This window comes from Poecilia reticulata, linkage group LG13 (assembly GCF_000633615.1).
Source record: "Poecilia reticulata strain Guanapo linkage group LG13, Guppy_female_1.0+MT, whole genome shotgun sequence".
NCBI lineage: Eukaryota > Metazoa > Chordata > Actinopteri > Cyprinodontiformes > Poeciliidae > Poecilia > Poecilia reticulata.
In genome coordinates this window covers 24,192,460-24,212,712 of record NC_024343.1, presented here as the reverse complement: position 1 = coordinate 24,212,712, position 20,253 = coordinate 24,192,460, and the positions used below count along the sequence as shown (strand labels likewise).

The 20,253-nt window shown below is 38.9% G+C and overlaps 1 protein-coding gene across 2 annotated transcripts in view; it reads right to left on the bottom strand.

Annotated features, from left to right (window-relative positions):
- Positions 1-1,999: 1,999 nt before the first annotated feature.
- The window catches only part of LOC103474899 (large neutral amino acids transporter small subunit 4), a 28,573-nt gene continuing 10,319 nt past the window's right edge, over positions 2,000-20,253 (bottom strand). Inside the window, exons 6-15 of one of the 2 annotated variants that reach the window (XM_017308340.1) lie at positions 12,718-12,810; positions 12,460-12,593; positions 11,213-11,424; positions 7,123-7,266; positions 6,995-7,012; positions 6,705-6,831; positions 5,998-6,130; positions 5,551-5,624; positions 5,219-5,342; positions 2,000-5,129 (exon numbers count right to left, since the gene is read on the bottom strand). In XM_017308340.1, the coding sequence (XP_017163829.1) occupies positions 4,968-5,129; positions 5,219-5,342; positions 5,551-5,624; positions 5,998-6,130; positions 6,705-6,831; positions 6,995-7,012; positions 7,123-7,266; positions 11,213-11,424; positions 12,460-12,593; positions 12,718-12,810 (1,221 nt within the window). In that variant the 3' untranslated portion in view covers positions 2,000-4,967. The remainder of the gene's footprint in view (positions 5,130-5,218; positions 5,343-5,550; positions 5,625-5,997; positions 6,131-6,704; positions 6,832-6,994; positions 7,013-7,122; positions 7,267-11,212; positions 11,425-12,459; positions 12,594-12,717; positions 12,811-20,253) is intronic. The other variant, XM_008426171.2, reaches the window with a different exon arrangement.

Here is a 20,253-nt window from a genome sequence, read left to right as displayed (position 1 = left end):
ACATACACTAACAAACGCATAGATAAGCATCCTAAACCTCAGACCCAAAAGTTCAAACCTCTCTTGCCTCAATTTAGTTTAAACAGAAGCAGAACATCCATGTTCATAGCCACCAGTCCTTAAATGAAATAGACAAAGAAATAATGAAAATTCAACTGTGTTTAAAAGAGTTAAGTCTGTTATTGTTGTCCCTTATGAGTTCTATCTGAATCTTGTTTTAGTTTATTGGAATTACAGTAGCTATGTTTTGTCTATTAAACATTTTATTTAAATACATAAATAAGGTAAAAACGAACTGAGTAACATTCATTTACTCATAAAATACATTTGATAAAGTTCTGTTTGGTGAAATTGGGTCTCAGGTTTATTAGAGAACAAACAGCATCACAGAGACCAAGCAGTGAGGTTTAGATTTTACTTACAAGTAAAAATCATGACAATAAGAGATCAGTCTTGTGTTGTTTTAAATGTTGATATTTATAGCTAAACAATTTTCCTTTATTGCCTTCCAAAAAAGGACACCCTGTCAAACTTGAACATATGCAGTGCCATTTAGCACAGAAAACAAGTCATCTAGAAATCATTCATACTGACTGTGTGCTTGACTGAGTGACTTTACATTTCTTACTATGTTTAAAATGAGTATCACTCATTCTGAGATCTGCACATCGTGTTCAGACCATATCCTAGACATGTACCTCTACGTGCTTCTGGAAACACACAACCGCATGTTCTCTACTGAGCTGCCTCATCCCTTTATCACCACGTCTTTGTCGTCTATAGGAGATACAACAATAATAAGATAAATCATGTTTTTCACCTTCTCACAGTTGTAGCTATTACCAAATGTACATTTCCTTGAACTGGAAAACAAGAGTAGCTATAAATATCACAAATGGGGAAAAACAGCTCATAAAGCAGATAATGGAAAATTGTTTACATCCGTGCATTGCTGATTCAGCAGTTTTAAACGAACAAATCCAACATTCATTCATTCATTTCTACACCAGAGAACTAATGAATTAAGTACAAATTTATAAGACACAGTTGTGTTTACTTTTTTAAGTAATAAATCACAATGTGCATCTCTACTATTCATGTTTTTTATTATACTTATCTTTTATCAAATTATTCAGGCCATTTCATTGTCTTTAATCATTCATTTATTTTCCTTGGTATTTTTGTTTTGGTTTGCAGTTTCACTCACACCATCAGCATGTCGCATTGGATTATAGTATCCGTTTTTAATTGCCATTTTCCCAAGAGTGTTATAAATATTTCAGAAGGATGTGTATGAATGCTTATGCAAAGCATTTTATTTCTTAGTTCTCAAACACTGACACATATTTCTGTTCTTTGTCTTGTTTCCTACCAAATCGCTTCCTCAGAAGTTAGTCTTTTACAATCTTCCAATTGTGCTTGTTCTTTATCAAAATTTTAGACAAACATCCTGGAAACGACTGTTATGCAGAACTCCTGGAAAGACTTTTCCGTTGTTTCAACCAACTGTTCTCTTGCCGAGAGCCAATTTTCCAAGAAAACTTGCCAGATGTTCCAACTCATTAAGGTTCGCAAGCAATTGCTTCTACCAACAAAAGCATTTGCAGACCAAGACTGGAGCCAACATTTGTTTCATAAATGCAAATTACAAGCAATTAATTTTTTAACACTAAATGGTTCAGGTATTTTTTCCTCTGGTTGACCTGGAAAAAAGGTTTTAGTTTTAGTTGTGTCAAAGTCATCACTTAACTTTATACATTGAACAAATAGTTTTAAAAAGATTTTAATAAAAAAGAATTTGGGGTCAATTCCACAATTTTGTTTTGCAACCCAGCTGTACATACATAACAATGCTGTCTAAATATTACCTTTAATATGGAAGTCTGACACCTAGTGATTTAGAAAGGTATCGTCTCTCCTTTTCTAAATCACTTGAAAAGGATTTAGAAAAACGCTCAAACACTCCTGTTTTTGTACCATTAAAAACAGGAGACAAATATACAAATGATTGTTTATTTCATATATTCAAACTTTTTTTTTTTCCTTTCAGTTGAAAGAACATATTTTTAAAAGTCACTGACAATAGTTATACTGTGGAAAAGACCAAAAAAAAAAAGTCATACAAGGTAAAATATCATGGAAATGCACAATCCTGTAAACTCAGAATGGAAAAAAGTAAAAACAGTTAGACATGATAGGAAAAAATACAAAATGACAAGTGGAGAAAAAAAAAAAAAAAAAAAAAAAAAGGTACATCTTTTTTTTCCCCCTTATATTCCCACTTTTACGCATCACACCTACATGACTATTAAAAGCTAACACCCAAAATTCATCACCAGGAAACAAAACAATCCATTGAAATGAGCAAGAATGCACAAAATCGCTTTGGGGCTCAGGATTCGGTGGGACGAGGCGAGTAACCCAAGGAAGTCAGTGACTTCGTTCCCATTTTCTCATTGCTTGTTCAGTACAGGCTCAGGTCTCACATTGGTTAGCAATGCTAGACCACTTTCCTGTAAATACTGCTGATATAATACCAGGAACTCAGAAACGGAACACTTTAACCCAAATTCCTGCCTCTGAGCTTCTTTTTCATAACAACCCCAAATTATTTACGGAAGGAGAGAAAATGTTACCAAAATTAAATCCGAGTGAGGGACAAATTGTGTATTTCAATTTAAAATGTCTGATTTCTTTAAATAACTGCAATTTTTCTAGTAAAATATGAGTACATTCTGTCTAAAAGGAATGGATTGTGAACTGAGAAACAAGACTCTGCTGCACCTTCTGTGTGAATAAAGGCCAAAATGTGAAGCAACGCCTCTTTTTTTTCTGATAATAAAAAAAACATCTTTTAGCTTCCACAGCATGAACAAATCTACATCCAAAAGCCCTGGGTCTACATTCTTTCCACTGTGCACCACCATTAAGGAGTCGTGTGTTAGAAACAGCAACAACAAGCTGTGCAGGAATATGCAAATAAGGTCCATTTTAGACGTTTTAAAGTGCATTATGTGCTTTTTTTTTTAATCCTCACTGAAAGTCTGTCGCTGGGAATACGTGAAGGCAGCAGAGTGTCATCTCTCAGTTCGGCCACCTATAAACGATTTACATTTGCAGAGAGGGGCAGCTGAAAATAATTATCAGACAGTTTTACAGATGGAAGGAAAGGGGGTCATCCTGCCTGGATTCACCTTATGACAAGCTTCACTGTGTGGCATCTACAGTCGGCAGACTGAATAATATTCAGCACATCATGTTTCCGTTTTAATTGTCTCTCTAAAAGACAAAGAGTCTCTCGTTTGCATTTGAATTTGCTTTTTTTTCCCTCTGAGAACAATAAATCATTATGGTTTTCTCCGTTAGGCAGAGGCCTGTTGCCATTACAAGACAACTCTTTTAAAACAGTAAAAGTAATTTACAATGTTTAAGTACTTGTAATGAGAAGACACTCAAAGAAGTACCACCCATCGTTCTTATTAAGGTAACGCTGTTTTAGTTGGAGAGCTACGAGTGTGCAGAAGCAGACTGCAGGCTAGCTACCAGAGCTGATAGCTGCACTAACCAGCTATTATCAGCTCTTATACTTGTCTTTTAAGAGCAGAAAGAGAAAACAATATTATAATATCCTCACATAAAAACTAAATGTTGTGGTTCTGTATTTAACATAATTTTGGCCATGTAATACAGTTTTGTGCTAAATATTTGTGCAAATACTGTGAAATTGTGTTAGGTTACCACACTATGAGAATCTCATTCCAGCCCATGTCTAGTTACCATCAAGCAAATTGCTGTTCCCAGGTGTATGACAAGGAGTCAAGCTTCCCTGAGCTGCTGCTGATGGTTCTGTACATCAGGTTTTACGTTGTGAAATCACCATGAAATGCATACGAAGCAGAAAGCAAACGCTACATGAAACTGCAGCTAAGCTAACTCTTTGGAAATCGACCTATGTAGGAAAAAAATTGGATATTTGATTTGTTTGTTTGCAGTATGACCACCTCAGCTGCACCGTGAAACACAAACACATTTCTGGTATTCTAACTAGCACCGTCCACAGTGCAGGAATAGACTTGGTGAAATGAACACATATATTTGGATGAATGTCCAGCGTCCACACTGAAATACTTATTGCTGAGATGAACAAATACTATAATTTCCTCGTGTATGGACACTACTCTGATGTTTTTTAAAAAAATGTGCCGTCTATCTGCTCTAAACATTCCTTCATATTACTGGGTCATGATTGAACGTCACACAGAGACCCTTATCTAAACTAACACAAGATCTGGCAGGTTTGTCAAACAACAAGCTGTGTGTAGATCTGTTTTCCTGCTCAGAAGGCTGAGTAAAACATAAGCAAAGGATCAGCACTATCACTGGGATCATGCACCAACAATATAACACAAACACAGGAGCTGCTGTGTTTCCTCAGTGACTTATCAGTGTGTTGTGCACTGATCTCAAACTGTTGCATTGTGGGTTTCTGCTGAGTCCAACAGGAGGAAGTGGAGATGGCAGCGCAGAGGATGCTGCTCAAATTTTTTTGTGTGTGTGAACACAAAAAAAGCCGAGTAAGTGAGCAGGAATGCAGCACCACTGCCCCCTGCTGGTTAAATTCAGATCCACATTCTTGATTGCAGTCAGCTGCCATTTTCTGTGCTTCTGAATACAGAATGGCAGGAGTGAGAAGGAGGAGTGATTAGGGGAGAAGTGAACCGTCTTTTCTCTCCCTTTTTAGTCAGTTTTGGATCATGATCGGAGGAATTGTCATCTCCCCGCAGTGTTTGAGTTTGTGTTGGCTTTTTCACAGAGCATCACAGAAGGTGAAACTAGTCATCACAGTGTTCACACGTGCAGAATCAACAGTTCAATATATGTGTCCGTGTACAGGTTCACCACTCGTTCCTCCTCCTCTCTGTGCCTTAGCTTGTTTATTTCTAAAAAACAAAAATGTCTTCATCTTTCTACACGCTGGCCTCCGGCGCGCTGCCGTTATTCATCTTAATGTAGACCTTGGGGTCGTCGTTGCGCTCGTCTCGCAGGCGCTGGAGGTGGCGGCTGTGGCACAGGAGGTAGAAGGGCAGGCAGAATCCCAGCATGCTCAGCACCAACAGGCCCACGTTCACCTGAGCACCAGATAGACACAGTGATAAACGGTAATGCAGAAAATGGAACTATACTCCGTCATGCTGGTGTCACAGTGTGTGTGTCTTACCCATAGAGGGTCTCCCTCCAGGGGTCCCACCATGGCCATGAAGAGAGGCTGCTGCAGCAGAGCGAACAGAGCGCTGATCAGGGACTGCATGCCTGTCAGGCTGCCAAACTGAGAGGACGGGTACCTGTAGAGGATAAACAGAATGTGTCAAAGGGTTCTTTGCAAAGGTGATTGTTACAATGTGAGCATGTCTGGACTGAAATGATGATTTGAGTTGGTCCATCTCATAAAATTCCAAAAATATAAAAGGTTTTAGAGGAATGAATGCTTTTCCTAAACCTTTGTAGCCCCTTTATTGCTGCAATCATCTTTTAAACATGCCCCACACTTACACAGCAGCATACAAGCCTCCGACAGCAGAGTGGATGAAGCCTCTCACTATTGTGTGCAGGACGAAGGACAGAATCTGTAAAGAAAAGAGAAAACAGACATGTTGTCCTTTAGAAATCGTTTTACAGCACAGTAGGTCTATATTTAGCACCAGCTGGCTTTCATCTTTGATAAAGGCCATTCAGAACCAAATGGATAAATAAGTAGTAATATTAATTTTGTCCAGTAGGTGTCAGTAAAATACCAAGAAACATTTTGCTTCAGTGCTTTTGCAGCTAGGGTTGAGAGAGCTGCCTGCATCTGCAGTGTTACCCCTCGGTGGAGCAACAGAGGCACATGTTTGGAAATGTGAATCCCCAAATATCTACAACACTGCAGAGCAGCAACACACACACACACACACACACACACACACACACACACACACACACACACACACACTTTCACACCTGAAGCGGGAGGTTTGGTATGATGCATGTGACCCCGAAGCCAACCAGCAGCAGGTTGGTGAAGATGAAGGCTCTAGTTGCATTGATGATCTTCTGAATCTTTTTGGTTGGGCGCCGGGGCTGGCCAGGCTCACTGATTAGAGGGGAAAATAAATATATTTTTTTTTAAATCAGAAAATGAAAAAAAAAAAAACAAACATTTGTTTTAGGACAGAAACATTTAATCGGATTAGTCGTTTTTTTGAAATAATCAACTAATTTAGTAATTGATTAATTGTTAACTGGAGTATACAGACTCCAGAAAGTCGATTTGCTGAAAGAACAACCTATCCAGGTTCAATCACAAAATAGTCAAAATATCTGCCTGGTTTTTTTAGCTCCAGGTGCGTCCTTTATTACAAGTGATCAAGTTTATACTGAAGTAATTCTATGTTAATGCATTTTAGCTAATAAAATATTCATCATTTTAAAAAAGGAATTTAATTATTTGTTTATTTGTATTTTTATGCATTTCTAATCTTGTAAAAAAATAAGCTTAAGTAGTTAAATGAAAAATTGCAAGACTGTGGTAGTTATTTTTTATCTGATTAATTGTCAGACTAATTGATAGAATAATTAATTACTAATATAATCATCAGTTGCAGCTGCTGTGTTTTATCCCGTTTTCCAGCTGTTGCTTCTGCATCTCTAAGAGTTTGCACCCTCACCTTTTGACAGTCTTGTCGTTCTCATCCTCACAGTCTTTGAGCTTCCAGTCCATCACATAGCCAATCACAGGAGAGGTTACCAAACACAGGAGCTGGAGCACGCCAAAGATGGAGGTGTAGACGCTCACTGAGGAACACACAGCAAACACACAGTTACTTATTATGCTTTCAGACCAGATCTGGACCACAACAGAAAAATGATGCATGTTGGACAGCAAAGACAGCCGAGGAGGACAGACAGTGGAGGAGGGAATGAATGGAGGTGGTTAACCGGGCCTCAGCGCTCTTACCCACTTGCATCCTCTCCACTGTAACAGCAGCAGGAAGCAGGCATGACAGGGACGTTCAGAGGTTAAAGATAAAAGACACAAAGCAGCTTTTGCATTTTTATTTGCAGCTTATGGGTGGTTACACTCACCTGTGTTCAGGTCTCCGTCTGTAAGGGACTCCAGGATAGTGTTCATGGCTCCCATGTAGAAGATGAGTCTTAGCTGTGTAACGCACATGGTGATGAGGCTCAGCAAGAAGATGGGACTGAAGATGCTCCTCATGAAAGACTGGGCTGCAGAGGAAATGAGGCAGGATTTAATAAAATGCTTAAGATGAGGGATCAAAAAGACATGAGACATAATAAAAAGTGTGATGTTTGACTGGTTGTGGCGAGTGCAGGTGCTCACGGCGGGTATTTGGAGACATTTCATAATTTGCACTCAGTGCACCCAATGCAACTCTGTTCTCTATAAATTACTCAGTGGTTCAGTTATGCAACAACCCCCAGGGCAAATCTTATAGCAGCCAAACCTTGATTTTATCTCATCCAGCAGCAGCAGGATGCCACTTCTGCACTCATAATCTCTCACATCGTCTTCTGATCACATCAACAGCAACAGGCTGATAATGAACATTAACTGAGCATTATGTGAGGACCGAGGTCAGAATGTGGCTCCCCTTAGAGGAATTGATGATGAGTCAAATGGTTGTCTTTTAAAAGTTTAAATAAACAGTGGTTGGATTTGTAGAGATTTGTCTAGTATCGCCCAGTGACACATTTTAATTATGACCTTATGCAGGTAAACAACTTTGTTTTTAATCTAATATTAGGCTGTGATAATGGGGGTTTGATTTAACATTCATATTTTCTTTATTTCAGTTCCCAGTGAATGAATCAGATTGCAGCTGCTACAACCTTTTAGATTTTGCCGGCATGTTTTAAAAATGCATATACAGCCTATTGTAAGTTTGAACGATCTACAAGCGTACACATCAACACACGTGCTTGATGAGTGGTGATACTGTGTCTAATATTTCAGCAGCAGGAGATCACAATGTACCTTGCAGACAAGTACAAACATGCCTGACTTTTGGTTTTCTGCACTAATTTGATGACATAAGACTGCTCCAGACGCTTATTTTCAAATGCATCCATCTTGAAAAGGTTTGAGTTTTTCCACATTTTGTCACTTTACAACCTCAGACCTCAATACACTTTAAGATGTAGTTTCTTACCAACTGTCAGTTAGTAGGAAATGGATGGTTTTCAAAATTTCCACAACTAAAAATCTAAAAAGTGTGGTGTTGAGTTCAGGTACTTTAAATTAATGCATATTACTACCACTTTTATTCTTTTTTGCTTTATGTCTATATATTTTGCATGTTTCATTTGACCAAAGTCAATTCTTTAGCAGTAAACTGAACTTTTTATGGTGTTCTTATTGTAACTCTTCAAATAAGGCCAGCTTGGTAAATCAACTTTATTTATACCATTAGATATATTCGATTACTTGGTAAACAGTAATAATTTCCAAAGGTCTGGTTGACCTGTTGCTCTATGACAGCGTTACCATGAATGTCTTGGCTGCTTTCCTTACATTCCCACCGGCCTACTGGTTAAGATGGACACGCTCTACATGGATTAAACAATGCTCTGTGAGATGTTCAAAGATTTATGTCTCGTTTCCTCCTTTTTGTTTCGGCCTATTATATAAAATCCCAGTAAAATACATTGAAGTTTCCCATTTTAACATAAAATGAAAAGTTCAAAGATTGTGAATAATTTTGAAGTAGAAATTGTCATCTAAATATTCCTGCTGCCTTCAGGTGCCATGGTGACGCTTCTGAACCTCAATTAGGAGCAGGAGGAGCCAAAGAAAAGCAGACAGTGGGTAAAGTTGATCATTAATGAGGGTTGTGAATATAAATGGAAAATGGACACTTCTGTCCATATGGTGACAACATCCAATTAGTGGTGAGTGCACAGATGGAGCTGGTGGGTTTATTGCCTTGATCAACAGATACGCATGTCGGGCTAATCACTGGAAATGTTTGGTCATGGCCACAAGAAATTGGGATGTTTTCCAAGCCCTTTTAGCCATGAATTATTAGAATCTGTTCACGATCCATTAACCAGGGCGTTGGGCAAAGAATGAGCAACCTAGGACAAATTTGCTGCAGGTTTCCATTGCAGTTGGGTTTTTACAAACACACACAAAAGAGTTTGTTTGCTTGTTTCTGAATATCAATCAAAATGGGTCCTGTCTTATTTCCAGAGAGGGAAGCCAGTGGGGTTTACATACCAAAGTTGTACACTCTGGTCTCTAACAGAGTTTATTACATCCACATAATTTATGACTGTTACATTATGGACAATTTTTAGATAAAGCCAGAAACTGATTAATAACCAGCTAAATCAGAAGAAGGTCGTGCTTCTTCTCCACATTATTTCCATTCAGAGAATCAATAACTTCAAGAAACTCATTTCTCATTGGCTTTCAAATGTAACCAGATTTTGTTCTTAGAACTTCCTTCTGGTTTTAATGTATTTTATTCCTTTCTTGTCTATCCTTTGCCATCTATGTTGCTCTTTGTAAAACGCTTTGGAGCCGACCTTGTCGTTATGAAGTGCTACATAAACAAAATTGTCATTGACTGTACCGTTCCGGACAGCTGCTCTCAATAGGGTACGCAGACGTAAATATGAAGTGCACACATGTTTGAACCAGTTAACCCCAAACAATGCCTCTCGAGCTCCCTGCCAGAGCGCCACACCTGCTGAGCGACTTTCCTAGAAATTAGTCAGAACTGGTTCTACGGTCTATTTGGTATCAAAAGGATCAAGAGGGAACCCACCAGCCTACTGCTGGGAGAACCTGACCCTGAGGAAGAATTTAGAGGCCCTGGTGTGGAGGCACAGGGTTGACAGAGGTGACAGGGGTCGGCGTAGTGTGGAAGTGGGGCAGAGGGTTCTTCTGTAAGTGCTGTACAGGCCAAGTCTCTCTGTTCATTATGTAGGGCTTCCATAACTAAAAATCTGAAGACCGTACAGGTGTTTTTACACATTCTTTACACAAAATGAATGTATAAAATGGTTCTGAATGCATAAAATGGATTAGCTTGGCTAATCCATTATTTTCCCTTTAATGCATCAGTTTAATCTACAGTTTCTATCGCTACAAGACTGAGAGCTGAGGTGTGTTCAGCAGCTAGCTGCTAATCAGGCATGGGCTGAGATTCTCACAGTAAAATAATATTGTACATTATCTAACAGATTTATTAAAAAGAGAAAATGAACAATTATTCAAACTTATACCAACTATTTTGGCTATTAGCTCCAGCTATAACAGCAGTTCAAGTTGTTATCGCTTTTATTGAGCAAAATCTTGTAAAAATAAAACAAAAACAAACAAAAAAAACACTAAAATTAGTTGTGTTTATTTTGGCTCTTTATAGAGCAACTCTTTACAACATGTAATCAGTCCACAGTCTGGGTAGCGAACTTGTAGCCAACAGGCTAACGAACTTGCCAACTGTGGTTTATAAGCAGTGTTACCTTATTAAGGCTAATCAGTGGCGCTATTTTAGTCCGTTTTTCTGGACCTGAAATATTAACCCAATTCATCCTTTTTTATCAAGGGAAAATTGTAACAGCTTTCTTTCAGCCAGCTGACTGACAGTGTGCAACATTAAGTGCATTAGGCAAAGCTTCACTAGCTGGAGAAAGTTTGATGTACTTTCAGTTGTTATGCCATGTGCAGGTATATGTGAATATGACTACATGCCTAATTATTTGGGTGCCACCAGCTTGTTCGGGTTAAAGAAGTTAAAATTAGCTTAAAGTGATATTTCATTCCAAGAACCTCAGAGTCATGAATCAGTTCCATCATGGCTCCTCCAGCAATCTGATACCCAAGACGCTCACACGCACATCATTGTTCAACTGACCCAAATGTGGATGATGCTATTCGGTACCAAATCATTTAGGCACATGTTAACAGCTTTATTTTGGGATTCTGGCTCCCTCTCAAATGAGCATGCTGTTAATATCCAGCTTGCTCAGATCAGATGGGAATAAAGCCAAAAAAAGAGAAGCCGAGACAGAAATCCCTTTTGTGGCATGGCTCTGATTTTACTACACCTTCAGAAATTGGTTACCTCTTACTTTTCACTACCAGCTTCAATCTGATCTGAACCATTGCAGAATTTCAAAGTGAGATGTTGTTTCTGTGACTTACACTCTTCGCTGCCCTTGCAGTTCACCTCCAGGTCTACGGTGGACAGGCACAGTTTGTTGGCGTCCTGCGCCGACAGATCTGTGGACGGCTGCTGCGGCTGCTTTATTGCATTGCCCACACTGAGTCGGCGGCCCACCGTGGTCACCTGCCGGTAAAACTGCTTCCCAGTGATCTTGTGGTCAAAGCCCAGCCAGCTGAACTTTATCTTCACCCTAAAGGGACGCATGAACGGGTAAGAGACAGAAGGTTCCTTGGGAGCCCATATATCTTGCAAACATGCAACATGACAGCTGAAAAGATATAAAAGTAAGAACAAAATCTGAGTGAACAGAGAAAAGAGGGAAAACACCATTAAAGACAAGTTTGAAAGAGAGCAAATCCTGCCAATCCCCTGGCTTTAGGTTCTTTCCCCTCTAAGGCTCAGTGGGTTCTGCTGCTTTACAAGAGGATTTGCCACATTGAAGGGAGCTGGCATATCTATGCAATCTGCTATGTGTGTATTTGAAGGCTAAAATATCCATGTCTTGTTTTGTAACTACCACAAACTGTGCATTTTAATTGGACTTTATAAAACAAGACAACACAAGGAGGGGGCTAATGAAAAGAACTTGGATATTTTGTCATTAGATCTGAGAGAATCTGGCAAGAGCTGCAGTGATTAATCGATTACTCATGATTTATTATTGAAGAATAACACCCTCAGAGCAGTAATTATTCAAAAACTGTACAAAAAAAAAAAAAATCAATATAAGAAAGAAAATTGTATTTTACAGAAAGTATGAGATCTCCTTGAGTTGGATAGTTTTAGATTCATCTGGTCCTGGTTAAAAAAAAAAATCTCAGATTAAGCTTTTTCTATACAATAGGTTAATCCAAAACATAGCCAACCCTGCACTGTATTGATGCCAAATCAAACAGAAAGGGCTTAGCTTTTCACATGTTAGGAGTATTTTTTAAAACAGAAGGTAGATCCTTTGGTACCAATGATAAAATGTACAGTGAATGAACACTCTGAACAAATCCTCCACACTGTAAAACATGGTGGCGGCAGCATCGTGTTGCGGGATGCTTTACTGTAATAAGGATAAGGATTGAGAAATATTTTTAGCCTCTCTTATACGATTTTTTGATTTACTTTTTGGCTACTTTGGTCTATTCCCAAAAAACATGTTAAAACACATTGAAGTTTCAAGTCAAAAAGAACGTGTGCAGGACACAGACAGAGTGAGCATGTCTTTTGGTCTTACGTAAAGTCCATGTCCTCTGGGCCTGGGAAAGGCTCCAGAGGCCAGTTGATGAAGCAGTTGAGGAAGACGAGGCCAGCGCAGCCGGCCCAAACCACCAGGATAGAGATGAAGGAGGCACCTAGATCATAAATCACCTGGAGGCAGACGAACAAAAACATCATGATGGAAAATCAATAACCCATCTTTTGCTGTCTTTTAAGAAGTAATGGCTGAACAAACTGGAGCAAATCAAGAATGGCATGAAGTTTGAGGATTTACCCTGATGCCAGGAAACGTGACGGCAGAGGAAGCATAAGATCCAATCATCAGGGCGATGAAGGTTGACCTCAGGTCTCCAAACATGTTGGGAAGCTAAAAATAAAAAAACAAAAAAAACAAATGCACCTATTTGTGATGGTCATATTTCTCTCAGTCAGATTTGCAGGGTTTAAAGTAATCTGACAGGATCTTGGTGCATCACTTCTATTAATTTAATGCTTAGCTGGAAGTTAACAAGCATAAATAAGGTTATGCAATTCCACAGAAAAATGGTTCCAGCATCAACATAAAATGTGAAAAATGCTCTGGGGGGAAAACATACAGTTGTTGATTTTTTTTTTTTTAGTCTTTTCTGTCTCATCTCGCCGGGGAACCCTCTTCCACATGTTTGCTGTATCCTGAGTTGCAACAAACTTCCCTCGTTCTGTCTGCTATTTTCTTTAAGTCTTAATGAAGCTGCTGATTATTTAACGGACTTCTTACTAAATCACACCGAATACAAATACACAAACTTTTCATATTTTTACTATAAGCTACAATTTGAGCAACTTTCCTTCCATCTCACAATTGAGCCCACTTTTGTTGTGTTTAATCACCAGAAATTGTCATGAAACGTTACATTGATTTGTGTGATTGCATTGAGACCAAACGGTGAAAAAGGAAGCAGAATGATTGCTGCCGAATGTGAGGTGAAAGCTTTTCTCTGCAGGAGTAAAGCTTTCAAGCTGATACAGAAAATTATACCTATTGGATTTCCTCATCTAAAATCAGATTTCAGCTTGTGCTTCGAACAGCTCTGGAGGCTCTACACCAATCCTTATCAACCAATAAAAGGTCACTGACTGGAAAAGAATGTGGTAAAATACACACATGTTGGCAGACGATGTTGAATCCCACAGATTTATGATGAAGCTGTTCAGTAGTGAACTGAACTGGGTGAACATCACACCATCTGCGTTCTGGTGTTTGCAGCAGCAAAGAAAAAAGGCTGGGGTTGCATTAAGTCATGCACAGCTCAAAAAGAGGACGCCACGTTCCAACCAGACGAAACGGTAAACGCTGCTCTTCAGGAAGTCAACAGCACAGAGGAGTGGATGCATATCGGAGTGGTTAACGTCTCTGTGATGCTTGTCAGCCTCAAACATTCTTTGTTGCTGTACTTTTGTGACATTTGAATTATTTAGAGTGGTTTCTAGAAGCTACAGAGCGCAGCAGTGAAGCAAATGAGGCTGATTGTTAAAGGCAGTATTGTGGGTCGCGTATAGTTTTTCTATCCTTCTCCAGCTTGTCATAATTTATCCATCCAGAAAAAATGTTCACCACAGGTGTCTAGATTAACCAGCTTCCTGAACCTGCTCAACCCAGACAGATGTCATCCTTTGGACTAACTGGAGCATAAAGTGAGAACCCAAGAATCACTGGAGGCCCCACAATTCAAAACAAATTAAAAACTTTCCACATTCTCTGTAGCAGCACAGAACCAAAGAAGTCTAGTTTGAAAACCATAAAGGGAGATTTAGGGTAAGATGGCTAACCTTTGGTCCAAATGGTGGAGACAGTGGATAACGTTCAGACCCAAAGCTGCTTTTTTTGTCCAAATGTGATCCATAAACCTTTTTTTTTTTTTTAAAAACAATGTTTTATTTCCTCCAGTGGTCTTCTTTGATAGTTGTCAGACATGCAGCAAAGGTCATTGGACAGGGGCAGCCATGTTGAGGAATAAGGAGTCGCATATGCTTCACCCTTGCACCACCACCATTCTTACTATGCTGTACTATTCAATTTTACTCGAGTACAATTTCTGAATACTCTGGCAACTGTGACCAACTTCACTGAATAAAGAACAAGTTTGTTTTAACCATAAATTCACCAGCAATGACACACACCAGCAGTTTTTTTGCAAAAAGTTTCACAAGCTTTACATTGAACGAAATTGAGTTGGAAAAATGTCTCTTTCTTGATTATTTTGTAATCATGTTATTTATATGAATCATTTTCCTTTTGGTTTTTAAAATACCAAAATTTCCACATAATTAAAAATTTTGTAAGTTTTAAATAATAAATGATTGATGTTTTCATCAGTTACTCAGAACTCAAGTAACTTCTTGGATGGCTACTTTTTACTTTTACTTGAGTAAAAATAGGTATAGTAATGCTACTCTTAATTACAATGTTTCTAACTCTACTCCACTAAACACACAGCGAAGCACAGGCCTGTTTTTGTGTCACTCTGAGATTTTCTCAGGGTTACTACAAGTTTAAGTCACAGTTAAAACCAGTGTTTCCCCAAAACATGTGACAACCCAGTCTGGGCTGCTGCTCACGAAAGACGCAGTCTGGATTAATGGATTCGATCGCGACGTGTAGTGTGAGTGAGCCTGTAGCTGGGAGGAGCAGCTGCTCGGCCTGATGAGATGAAGATTAAAGTGTTTTTCTAGCTGGAGGAAAATAAACCAGATCAGTCAGGCAGTCATTGCTCTGTAACCGTTACACATGGAGGAACAAAGAAACAGCTGTGGGTTCAGACCACAACGCATACAGCTGTAACTTCAACAGGAACAGTCCCAGAACAGAAGAAACGACATGACTGACTCTGAACATGCTTCATCAACTGACTAACATTACTGTCAATTCCTAAACAAAAGTTTTAAAAAATGATTCCTTTAAATGTGCTTACGTTTAGACTCCATGCTGTTACTCAATTGTACAATTTTTCTATAAATTCAGTGATTCGCTCTGTTCCTTTTCCAGGTTGAAAAAGTCATGCGACAATTCTATGAATTTTAAACGCATTTTTCATCTACAAAAGGTCAAAATTCTACACAAACTCCAATATGAGATTATACCCCCGCTAAAGTCTCTTGAGGCATCAACAAGCTTCTGGCGTCATTCTAGCTCAATATTTGATCACTTTTCCTGGCAATAAATAAGTACTTAACAGGGCTGGGCGATGAGCTTTAATGTTATCCTCTTTTATCCAATCAAAAATCTGTTTTGATGTGCGTTTGTGTTTCAACAGAAAAATGAACAAAGTTTTATCCAAGTTTAAACCATCTTAAATAGACAATTTCAAATGAATGGAGATAAATTATAAAGAACAAAAAAACAACACCAAGTAACCTTCAAGGCCCAAGTCCATTATAAACACCAGAGACAGAATATGTGAAACAATATGATACAAATTCAACTTTATAGACTAAGATGGATCCAAAATTAAGCTTAGAAATTTTCAGCCAAGTGTCTTCGGTAGTAAACTCTGATAAAATAAGAAATAGATTGTTGGTCTCTTCAACAAAAAGAAGTAAAAGCCTCAAATTAATATAATGTGCCATATAAGTGGATGTTAATTGATCCGAACTTTACAACAGGGTTTCACTTGGGAAAAAGCTAAAGGATTTAATAACTTCCAAATTTAGAAAAAACATAAAAATTCACAACATTGACTATTAAAATTTATGAAGAGTCTTGAAATGTCTTCAATACAATATTTAATTTCGCTTTGGGATTAATAAAGTATTTTGAATTTAATACACTGCATGTTATTGTTGACAGTAGACATCACCCAAGCTTTAGCTTTTATTTTACATACACGTTACTGAATTACAGCTTTGATAGAACAAGAATGCAACACTAGCAGAGTCAGTGAAGTTTAATGTTTCAGTCTGTAGCCGTTTTAGGATGTTATCACATGAGGCAACTCTTTGCACTGATGTTTCAAATTACTAGATCTAGAATTTAAGCAATCTTTTTTTTTAGTATAACATGCAGTCCGAGTTAAGATCATTAATAATGAATCGCCATCGTCTGTCCCAGAGGCTCTTGGTCTCAAGGTGTTTTTCATGTTGAAAATTCCTACTAGGTTTCCCAGAAGAGAACAGTGGCTTATATTGGTGACTTTTAATCATCAAAGGAATGTGTTTTCTATGTTTCTCAGCCTTCAAAGTACACCATGTGACTCCTGATCAGTCTTTGAAAGTGTTTGTTTTGGAGATTTTGTCCCCTCTTTTACCTTAGCTGCTCTTTTCTGATTTGTCACTTGTCTAAAAATATTAAACACCTCTATTAGTTTACTAGCCTCTGCTACAACACAAATAATAGGTTTGGGATGTTCAGCTGCACAGATACACCAGGGATGGTCTTTGTTATTGCTTCTTGACAAAGTAGTTTCTTTGTTAGCTTTAAAATAAGTGGATCCAATGCAGAGAACCTAATATTTTGCTCAACTAAGCTTCTTAAATTCATCTTAAATGTGTTGATTTATTTTCAATGATTTGCCAAAATTGCAATGCTTCTCAGCTGCCACTTTGTGTTATGGCTTTTATAAAGGCTTATCAACATCATATAGATTTTCCTATTCATCTGCCTTACAGGCAAACGACCTCTGACCAACTTATTTGTTTTTCCTTGTCAACTGACAAGTCATAAAGGCTCTTCTCTGTACATGCAGGAGTTTTGAAACTTTATCTTCAGCTGTGTGTTTTGTCAGGCATCATTGTTCAGTCGAGTTGCTGCAGGCAAAGGGAGCGGTTTAAATATCCGTGTTTGCAGCACTGTCATGCAAAATTGTAAGCTAACTTCGGTAGCTTAAAACAGCTCTTTTTATACCCTTAAAAATATTTTTGTTCTGTTTATATTGGCTTTTTAAACAACTCTACATTTGAGTCAAACTGTGGTTCATTTGGCTAGAAAGTCCGGTTTGTTTGGGGAGGCGTGAATGTGCCATCAAACTCGGATGTGGACCAAAAAAAAGCGAACTCTGGTCTACCTAAAAACTTAGGTCTGTGTTGAAGCGAACTCTAGTACAGTCTGAATGTATATATGTGAATGCTAACCAGACTGGAGACCGCTCCAAAAGCATGAAGGGTAACATATAGTGCAAGGCATTCTGGGTAAATACAACCAAAACATACACGAGTCTAGAGCTAGCGAAAAATGTCTTATGGTTTTTGCCATAGAAAAAAAAAAAAAAAAAGAAATCCTGTTGCAAATCTGATGCCACTCCGGTTTTGGTAACATTTCGTCTTCCTTAGAGGTCATTTGTGTTGTTTCCTTCAGTGGTTCAGTGCAGCGCCACCACAGGTGAGGAGGTTAACGGGATTTTAAAAGGGTTTGGTAGTTTGACTCAGTGTAGTGTGAAAGCGAACTGCACCAGCTGAAAATGTAGCAAATGTTGCCATTTTGGTCTCCAGTCGAACTGAGTCTACCTGACTAACGGGTCTTAAAACACCCTGAAAGCAGCTGTCAGTAATGTTTACCTACTTCAGTCCCGGTGAGCTTGCATTTAGTCATCTTTTGAATGAGAGGGCTGAAGGTTATCGGTGCAAACAGAGGAGATGAATGTGTGTGCACCATCCATTGTTATTAATGAGAGTATTTCAACAATTCCTTAGGCAGAAGTGACACTTTCCTAGTCTGATTTTTTTTGTCTAACCATTGTCTAAAACTGGGAACATGTTGTACAAACAAGGTTTCCTGTGCATATTTTGGAAGTGGTGTTGGATAAGACTGTGTGCCGAGTGTTGAAAACTAAAGTGGACAGAGCAGATTGGATTGTGACTATTAGACCAAGGAAAAGAAGGGGAAACATGCTGAGCCACTTAAACCAACAGAGTAAAAAGAGGAAACTGGAAACGGCTGTGTGAGAGAAAAAAAAGCAGTAATGAAAGGAGGAAGAAGGTGTTTTTTTTCTTGCTGCATCGAGTGGAAACTTCAGCTGCCAGAACCAGCTCTGACCGGTCCTGTCCTGACGCATGAAGCGGGACTCCTTCCATCATAGAGAGCAGCCAAGTGGACTGGAAGATTAGCAAACACCAGCTGACGAACAGCAGACAGCATGCCTCCATCGACCTGACGTCAGCTTCTTCTCCATCTTAAAGCACATTCCTCGCACTGCAAGGATTCCTCACGAGATTACATCCGTCATAACTCTTTGGTTCCTCTATCCAACTCTTACATCCTTAATATAGCGACTAACGTTTTCCAGTTCCTTCTACTTTGATTCATAAATACTTTGAATGTCTTAGAACCATATCAGCTTCTGCTTCATCAAGAGGGGTGTGAGGAAGATGATCACTCGTGTGACCTTTTCACACGGTCCAGACATAAAATATGGTTGGTGCTGGGTAACAGACAGAGCCTCACGTGTTACTGTGGGTGTGGATGCACTGCACAGATGTACTGAATGTGTACCCTTACCAGAATAGAGGGGCTTCTGTTTGAGAGATTTTTAAATGGAAAAAAAAAGGGCTTCTCTGAAACATAGGACGTCATTCCATCCAGATACAGTCCATGATTTCCTTAGAGGCTAAATGTGGCCAAAGAGAGGGGAGGATTGGGAAAACAAAATAATCCAAGGAGGACTACATTTCCGCAAAGTTTGACCAACTCCAACTAGTGATGATGCTGGATTCGGAGATCCATTCACATAAATGACAAAAAAAGTCATTAAAGCTCTCAGTGTTGGCTATGTCTAATAGAAACAAATAACAACAACAACATCTCCCCAGGACCAATGGGAAGCTGTAAACCACAGCCTGTGCAGACGCACCTGCACACACAGCAGCATGCACAAACTGTTGCGTACCCGTGACATGCTATTAACAGCTGCATGTGGGTCCCGCCTTGACAAGACGGAGGAGACTAAAAGCAGGAGAGCAGGAAAACAAATCTAAGACTGGGAGGGGGGGAGAGGTGGAGCAAGACAGATTGAGAAACAGGGGTGTGTGTGCACGTGTGTGTGTTAAAGTCTCAGCATAACAGTAGACTTGGGTGGAGAAGTTCTCCCGTTGCAGCTTCCTGTTTGGATCTTCCTCGCCAGTATGTCTGAGTGTGAGCGTTGTGGAAAACAAAATATCCATTCTGCCACAGTTCAAGGAAAGCGCTATCATGCAGACACAATGTACCACAAACCCAAACACAGATTTTATGTGTAACCCTCATATTGTTGTGTGCCATTAAGGTCGATATGCATCTGGCAAAATACAAAAAGCCATGTTCCTTTTGCAAATGAATAGTAATGAAGAGTTTTCTGGCTTCAAACCGCAGCAGTGAATAATAAATCGCTGAAGCTGCCTCCATCCTCACATGCTGTCTCCTATGATGCAGCACAATCTGAGTGATGATATCATCCCAGCCACCGTATCTGCAAGCTGCTCTACTATGCACACATCTACTCTTCCCTTTCTAAACAATTCTGCACAGCAATCCCTCATCTATCTTCTCATCTCATAACACTCTTCAGTGTGGAAGTTGCAAATAGGAGAGAAGGAAGACAATTTAAAAGAAAATTACACTTTCCAAAGTATTTTAAGACATGTCTGCAATTTACTCAGGATGCAAGAGTGTAAAATTTTTTATAAGATAACGGGAAGGGAGAACAAATTAACTCATCTGTTTTTTAAAATCGTAACAGCATGACATCACCAGAGCTCCCAATATATTTGATTAATTAATCAAAGGAATTGTAGAAAAAAAAAACAATGTCTCTTTATATATATATATATATATATATATATATTTTTTTTTTTTTTTTTTTTT